Genomic DNA, 8,708 nt, shown 5'->3' on the forward strand with positions numbered 1-8,708 from the left:
TTGCATTTTAGAACCTGTTTCAATGATTTGAATAGAAAAGGATGAAATGTAACTTTATTGAAAGCTTTTGATAATAAAGTTTTAAAGGAAAGCATACAGTATCTAAGAGAATGCTAAAACTCTGGTAGCAAGGAGCAGCTGATACACAGAATCAATAAACAGGCTGCCAGCTCTTTCCACTTTATCCATGGCTTCCTTGCTGGCAAGATCCTTGAGCATATGGTAGAGTGTGGAGTGAAATTCAGACTCTTCTTCCAGCTCTTCTGAAAAAGCTTCACTGGTTTCAGTGAGCTCAAGGGTTTGTACTTTCTCACCATTAAACATATAAAGAGACCAGTGGTTGTCTTTGGCAGAATCTGCTTTCAGATGCTCACTTACCTAGGGCAGGAGACAATGCACTGTGAGGTGAAGCCTGTGCCATTGACAGAGCACAAATTGTAATATTTGTGGCACATGCATTGAACCTGAGAGTGAGAAAGCTGCTCCAGCTTTCAGCAGCGTGGTGTTACCTATCTCCAGCCACACCTGGGAGTGTTTGGCTGGCTGGGAGAAGTTTTAACTGTGTGTTTAAGTTCACAGCTGGAGACAAATCAGCTCTGAGGCTGCTTAGTCCCTCCTTTGCAGTAGGGAGCAGAAGAAACCCTACAGCCAGGAAGAGATTTCCAGCTGTTCTCTAAAAAGCTGGCAGAGCAGATTGCTGACTTCCAAGGGGCCTCTGAAGAGCATGAAGCTCTGTCACCCCAGCTCTGGCTAAAGCCTCCCTTGGTGACTTATCAGTTCCATTTCCTGCCACCTTAGCAAGTGTCTCCGTTGCTGAGCCTTGTGTCCCCTGAGAGCTGTCTCAAGTGCAGTCTGTGACACTGAACTGAGGCAGGGGCTGAAGCCAACATGGCTGAGTTAATTGTTTGTCTAACTGGGGAGGGGTGAGTGCTGGTCTGCTCTGGAGGTTTGGTCTGACTCCACAAACCTTGAACACGACTTGCTCTGGCCCTGCTTCTCCATTCCACTTGCTGTGAGCAAAAGCAAAAGCAGCTCAAGCAGAGCCATCTGTTCATAGGCCTTCCCTTCTGCCAGGGCAGCCTGCAGAGCAGAAGGACAAGTTAGACAAAGTAGATCTCACTCTCTTTCCCTGGGTTACAGCAATGCTTTACTCAGTCCCCTGGCTCAGCTGGCAGCACAGCAGGCCCCAGTGCAGGAAAGGGTGACCTGAGTGAAAAACGGGGAAAAGCCAACAGGAAACTCTTTGGCACTCACCTTCCTGGGCACAGGGACATACTTGTGAGAGTGCTCTGCTGGGAAAATGTTCACTCCAGCTCTTTTCAAAGCTTCTCTGAGGGCAAAAGGACTCATCCATTGTCCTGTGATGTGGGAAAGCACCTCCTCCTCTTCCACCACTACTGAAGACAACATACACTGATTATCCTGTTGTACAAAGCAGTGAAAGCAACTTACTGGTCATGGAAGCCGTTTTCTGCTTTAGGCTTCAAATACCTTTGCTATGCTGGCTGTCAGCTACATCATGTGCTACTCTGGGCTTTGACCTTTCATTTACAGACCCTGAAGGAGCCAGCTTTGTGTAGGAATTCAGAAGTGACACTGGTGTACTGATAATCATGTGTAGCTTGAACTTTTAGAAGAAACAAGGAGCATTAGTAGCAGGGTGCTAGGAATGCTTTAATTTCTCTTGTTAAAATTGGGAGGGGAGAGGAACAATTTTCAAGTCTAACAGGTGGAACAGGCTTGAATGCAGCAAGGCACCACCAACAGCAAAACACTGACTGGAACTGTTCAGAGCAAATGCACAGATGCTGTCTCATAGGAAATAACTGAAATTAAATAACCAGTACAGTGCTTGGAAAGGAAAAGACAGAGATTCAAACTGCTCTTGTGGAAGCATCCCAACTTCCTAATCAGGGACACTGTAATAATTATGGGAGGTTTTAATTGCAAATGGCTGATAAAAAAAATATTTACAGTACCTTAATTTGTATCTGAATGGTTGCAAAGACTGCAGTGACTGTGAAGAGCCCTTCATCCACACCAGTAGGCTGCAATTCCCAGGCCTGATAGGGCAGGTTCAGGTGAGCATCCTGGAGAAGGGCTACTGTATAAAAGGCACCCATCCCAAAGGTGATGCTCCTTTCCTGTGCTTCATAGGTTATGTTGCTGATGCCATCAGTTCTCCACTGCTGGCCTGGACAAAAAGGATGCAAAAATACAAAGAGGCATGTGGAAGGCTTCTGGCAGTAATGCAGAAGTAAAATAAAACCAAAAAAGTAATAATAATAAAAAAAAATAAAAAATCCCCAAATCAATTAACATTGAAGTCCCCCAGTTACTTCTGGGCTCCAAACTGGCCCTTATCTTTACAGCTGCATTGTGACAATAGTCCAACTCAGGCATAAATTCCACTGTTGAATTTATTTTAAATTTGATGTCCTGAGTTCATACCTGCAGGATCCCATCGGGCTACCACGGGCACTTCAAAATAAATCACATTGTCAGGGAGCCTGAGGGTTATCTGTACTGCTGCCTGTGTGCCATCTTCAGCCTCTCCTGGGGAATATGGATACCCCTCCAATCCAACATCCAGCAACTTTGGAAAGAGAGAGAAAAGGACAGATAAGGGGTTTATCAGAAAATACAGGTGTTTTTCTTTGAGCTCATCCAACCACTGCAAAGTTTTTTAGTACACTATTTAAAAGGGTTTGCTAATGTTGCACATTTCCAACTACAGCTTTGAAGGCAGTAGAAGAGCAGCTACCACGGGGCCTTGGAACCCTTCCTGTGCTGCTGAAGGCACCCTCAAGGCAGTGCCACACAGTGGGCACAGCCATTTTTCCACAGATCCACAGCCTCAGAAAACCAGGAGCACCTGGGAGGCAAAAGAGGTGTAATTCCCCTCTGGCTGCAGAGTGTCAGAGGGAAGGAGAGGCCACAGGTGGCTGGGAATGAAGAGCTCATCCCTCCTGGCCTGCCCACAGTCCTGCTTGCTGAGTGTGGCTGGGAATTTTGCTCATTAAAGGTTTCCAGCTCCACAGTGCCAGCTGTGGGGTAGGTCAGCACTGCAGAGGACACCAGAGCACAGGGACTGCAGTCCTCAGCCACCGTGAAGAGCCTGGAGCTGGACCGGCGGGGATTTTTGTTACCACTCTGCTTTCACCTTTCCCAGAGGAAAAAGGGACGATTTGCAAACCTTGCCTCGTTCCTTTGCTGCTCAGGATGTCGTGTCCAGTGCAGGTGACAGCGGTGACAAACCTCAGGAGCAGCTCCTCGGGCTGCCAGGGCGTGAGGGGCCGATCCCCTCCTCACTCACCTCCACCATGCTCCAGCCCCTGACGTCCTGGGCCTGAGGTGGCAGCTGCAGAGCATCGATGTGGTACACACCCCCCACGGGCACCAGCTGCTGCGGATCAACAACTTCTGCTGCCTCTTCTCTGCCGCCCGGCTCCTCCTGCAGCACTGCGCCCTCTTCTAAAAAATGCACCAGACAGCAGCAGTTCACCTGGGGCTCAATCCCAGCCACATTTCCCACCTCTCGATTTTCACTGCGTGCTGGAGCGCTTCCCACCGTGCAGCATTTCAGCCCCATCTACTGGTGTTCTTTGTAATCACTGACACGTGGGGAAAGGCAGAGAGCTGGGCAACGAAAAGCACTTCTTGATGCGGTGCTGAGCTTTTGCGTTTGTAGCCAGTTCCAAATGCTTTCTACAGGAATAAGGATTTACTGACACAATGAGTCCCATCACTACCCACAGAAGAATTTCATAAGCACAATAATACAAGAGATTCTGGACAGATTTAGCAAGATTGTATTGATATGAAAAGAAACAAGGCAAGTAAAATAGTAGATCAAAATAAATAAAAATAAAGCACCAAAAGATTATGGGCTGAAGGTGAAAGACGTATGATAATTATGAGGAGCAAGAAGGGTTGAACATGAAACACAATTTTCAGATAACAGATAATTATGCATAGAAAAAAAAAAAGAATTATGTATATACCACATAAAGGTTTAATTACTTGGAAAACGTTAGTAAAAGGCAGAAACACTGTGGACATAAATGGCCATAAGTATTTTCTTTTAAAAAACAAAACCAGCAAAAAATCCCCCACATAAAATGTCACATGGGATGGTACAGGGGGAGAGAAGTTACTGTGACAGGAATCTAGAAAAAAGTGTTCAATACTGTAAAAACAGCTACTGTAATTGTTATGAAATTTGCTTTGAGACAATGACACCACATCAAAAATGACAACTCTGAAAGGCTGTGGAGCTAAATCGTGCCAACAATTTGCAGTTGTTTTATTTAAGTCAGTACTACAAGAAAACTCACTCCTATTAAACCAAAGGACAACACCACACCACTGGAGAAATTTGTAACTCATGTGGGACACACAAAGAGTTTTATTTCCTACAATTAGGCCCTCTTTTAACAAGGTGTAAGAGCAGGGATCTCACTTTAAGCACTATTTAGGCAATACTCAGTAACACCCCACACTACACCAATGCCTACCACGATATGCATTTGAGTTATCATTTTCTGAGGAAGTAAAGCTCCCCAGAGCCTGGCAGATTCATAAAGATTGTGTGTCTCACCCATAAAGACAGGTATAACAACACACATATCTACAGAAACGTGATAAACACGTACATAAAAATAAATAATAAATAAATAAAAATAACTGTGGGGACAAACTCCATTTTCCTATCTGTCCTGGTATCTCCCCACATTTAACAACCGTTAACAGAAATGTCAACAAAACTCAAATGTTATCAAAACATCCCTATATTTGTAAACTTCGCTCCATTCACATGGAGACATTGCAGTGTTTCCATAGATCATAGAATGGCCTGGGCTGGAAGGGACCTTCAAGTCCTGTTCCGGTGTCACAGGCTGGCGGCCGCCCCACGGCACGGGGCAGCGTGTCCCGGGATGGTGCCACGGGTCCCGCTCGGGCTCCGCTTCGCTCCTGCGCTCGGGGCACTGCCAGGGGCTGTCTCATCCCTTCCCTACGGCGCCGCTGCTGCCCCTGGGAGGCTGGAGCGCCGGGATCCCAACCTGCGCTCACGGACCCATCCAGCGGTGCGATGGGAGCACCAGGGAAAGACGAAGAGAGGCAGAAAGAGGGAGTGGGAGCAGAGGGGACACAGGAAGAGAAAGAAGAATGAGGTGCAGGATGGAGATAAAAAGAAACAACCTGGGAGGGACAGCACGACAGAGAGGGATTAAAAAGGAATAGGGACAGGGAACGGGACAGAAGGATCCAGTGAGAAACGATGGAACAGAGAGCAGGACAGAGCAACAGAGAATAAAAAGCAACACGGGTGAGGCATGGAGAAGGACAGATAAAGACAGAGTGGTAATCACACAGGAAGGACAGAGGGACACAAAGAGGGAAACAAGGACAGAGAGAGGAAATGACCACGGCAGGTGGGTGTGGGGGGAAGATGGGCAAGGCACAGCAGAGGGATGGAGAAAGAGAGGGACGGGCAGCAGGACAGAGGGTTATAAAGAGAAGAGTGCAGTGAGGGAGAGGGACTGAGCAGCAGATCCAGACAGGTACAGGCAAAAGGACAGTGAGAGGGACAAAGAAATACAGTCACGGTGCAGGGCAAAGGAACAAGGAGAGGAAGAAAGAAGGAAAGATAAAGATGCAGGCCTCTCCACCTGTGAAACATACCTTGGTGATTCCTGTACATCATGGCCATCCTGAGTAACCCAGCTTCACATGACAGCATTTCTCTTTTTTTTTTTTTTTTGAGAGAGAGATTCAGAAAGAAAATTTACTCTGCACCATTCAAGTAAATCCGTGTGATCTGGAGGCAAAAGATGGATCTTTTCTTCTGTAGAAACTGACACACGCCCGTAACTCTGATAACACACATACATTCTAAATGTGCCCCACAAGGAAATGCAGTTTTGCCTGCTTTTAGTTTGTTTGTTTGTTTGTGTTGGGGTTTTAGTTTAGTCTTAGTTTTTTTTCCTGTTAAAGGAATTTTCTCCCATATGCATGTTGCTAGGGGACAAATAGCTGTACTTAAGAAAGACAAAAAGGGGAGTGGGGCGGGCCTGGCTACTCCTTTGTCTACACCTGGGTGTGGGGTCAGTTCGCTCTGAGCATCCGGAGAGAGAAGCTGCAGAGAAAGGAGCTGCTGCTTCTTTCTTTTTGGCCGTTCTTTCTTCCTGCTGGAAACAACGCCGGGACCCCAAAAGCCGCTTTCCCTGGCCTGCTGGAGACCGGGCTGTGGCTGCCCTGCCCCGCTGCTGCTTCGAGCTTTCGCTACGCTGTAGCCCTGCTCGCCCTGCCTGCCTGGGCCTCCGTGGGGTTCTCCCATCTGGATACATCTCGCCTGCCACCCGGGATTTGCGTCCGTCCCTGCCGTTCCAGCCTGCCGTTTCAGCCTGCTGTTCCTGAGAGCCCGGGATCAGCTGCCCAGCGGTTTGTGAAGCCTTTGTTCCATCCTTCCCGGGATCCCAGGGCACCAGAGCCGCGGGTTTCCCGAGCTCGCTCCGGAGCGCCCCCTGCAGCCGCGGGGGAACCATCGCACCTGCCCTGCTCACCGGGAGCCGCCAGCGCCCCTGCCGGCTGCGAGCGGAACTGCACCCGAGGGGAAAGGGCCTGACAGCCGAGAAGGCTGGCACTGGGTTTGTGATTGCTGTTACTGCCATGGTTGTTGTTGTTTTGTTTGACTGGTTATATACATATATATATATAGTAAAGAACTGTTATTCCTATTTCCCACATCTTTGCCTAAAGGCTCTTGATTTCAAAATATAATAACTTGGAGGGAAAAGGGGTTATATCTGCCACTTCAAGGGGGGCCTCTGCCTTCCTTAGCAGACACCTGTCTTTCAAAACCGAGACAGATCTTGGCGCCCAACGTGGGGCCTCAGGGCATTAAGAGATAGAGGTGAAAAAGGAATAACAGTTCCTCGATAACTTTATTTTGTGTGCTGGATATTGGAACCTTGTTAGGCAGCACTATGTGGTCTAGTTTACCCTGGTTTGGGTGGCACGTAGCCGTGGCTATATTCTTCCCCTTTGCAGCTCCTTACTTGAATATGGGTCCTCTGACTAAGGCTACCATTGCTGTTATCCAGCTTGCGTTATGGGTCGAGAAGGTGAGGAATTCATGGGTTTTTAACTTCCTCCGGAATGTGGGCACATGGATAAACAGCTATCACACACTGAGCACATGTTTTTGGGGTTATGTTAACAATGGTACCTTCTGTGAGGAAATGACACCAGGGGAAGTTTTCTCCCAACCCCTCAACCAGTTCTTTGGGCCCACCCCATCAATTTTCGAAGGGTTTAAATTCCCTCTGAATACTAACCATCTGCTGCTGATAGGCCTACTCTATTTAGCATTCAAGGATAAGTTGAGATTGGCTTGGATATCTACCCGGACACCAGCCCCAGAGACTAGAGATCCTGCCCCAGAACCTGACATGGCCCCAGAGAGTAGAGTTCCTACCCCAGAGCCTGATCCTGCCCCAGAACCTGACACGGCCCCAGACACTAGAGATCCTACCCCAGAGCCAGAGCCTGCCACAGCCCCAGACACTAGAGATCCCGCCCCACAGACTGATACTGCCCAACAGTCCACCTCAGAAATGGACTACCCAAACTGGGTGGGGGTACTGGAAAAAGGGATGCAGGAGATATGCCAGGAGATGGGCCAGGTGCGCAAGGAGATGTGCCAGGAGATGGGCCAGGTGCGCCAGGAGATATGCCAATTGCTAAGGGAATACACCTCCTCAGCTAGTGAAAAACCCTCTCCCTGCCCCAAAGAGGGTGAGTCCGATGGTGCAGCAGTGGAACCCACGGATGTTACAACCATCCAGGCTTCAGCTGAACCACAAGGACAACCACAGCCAGCAGCAGTCGCCCCTGTGCAAAGGAGGAAGTATAAGACCAAATCAGTACGACCAGTTAATGATGATGGGCAACCAGGGCCCTCACAACCAGCAGGAGAGCCAGAGCCAGAAGTCATCACTGAGTCCCTGTCGCACGACAGTCTCCGTGCTATGCGAAACGACATTGTGCGAAGGGGGCGTGAGCCTTATACCACCTGGCTGCTTCGGGTTTGGGACCTTATGGGCACAAGTGTGCAACTCGATAGTGGTGAGGCAAGGTATCTGGGATCGTTGACCCAGGACCCAGGTGTGGACCAGATATTTGTGAGGGAGCCAGGGCCTCTCTCTCTTTGGGAGCGGCTCTTAATGAGTGAGAGAGAAAGGTTCATTCACAAAGAAAGAATGCAGGAGTATCATCATAGAATGCAGTGGAAGACACTCGAGCAAGGGATCCAACAGCTAAGAGAGGTGGCAATATTAGAGGTACTCTTTGGGAAGGATGGACAGCATGATAATGACCCCGATAAGGTCAGGTGCACAGGACAGATGATGTGGAACCTGGCAAGGCTAGGGCCATCACAATACACCACCTTCATTGCAACGATTGATGCTGACAATACCCGAGAAACAGTGGGCTCTGTTGCCAACAAGCTCAGGAATTATGACAGCATGATCAATGGCCCGCTGAAAGCTCATGTCTCTGCTGTGGTCCAGGACCTCAAAGAGGAGATGAAGGAGATGAGGGAGGAGATGAGGGAGGAGATGAGGAGGGTCAGTGTGGCACCAGTGCGAGTCACAGGCCCCCAAGTCAGAGCCCGTCGTCCCCCTGCTAGAGAGAGAGGGTAC

General features: G+C 48.7%; 1 protein-coding gene across 1 annotated transcript; it reads right to left on the reverse strand.

The window, feature by feature from the left end:
* Nucleotides 1-37: 37 nt before the first annotated feature.
* Nucleotides 38-3,926, reverse strand: LOC125325176 (dynein axonemal intermediate chain 7-like). Its single transcript, XM_048301958.1, is given in 7 exon segments — nt 38-378; nt 968-1,035; nt 1,038-1,080; nt 1,255-1,422; nt 1,980-2,194; nt 2,452-2,596; nt 3,317-3,926. Coding segments are annotated over 7 exon segments (1,191 nt in total). The 5' UTR covers nt 3,593-3,926; the 3' UTR covers nt 38-102.
* Between the last annotated feature and the right edge of the window lie 4,782 nt (nt 3,927-8,708).

Source organism: Corvus hawaiiensis, chromosome 4 (assembly GCF_020740725.1).
Source record: "Corvus hawaiiensis isolate bCorHaw1 chromosome 4, bCorHaw1.pri.cur, whole genome shotgun sequence".
Taxonomy (NCBI): domain Eukaryota; kingdom Metazoa; phylum Chordata; class Aves; order Passeriformes; family Corvidae; genus Corvus; species Corvus hawaiiensis.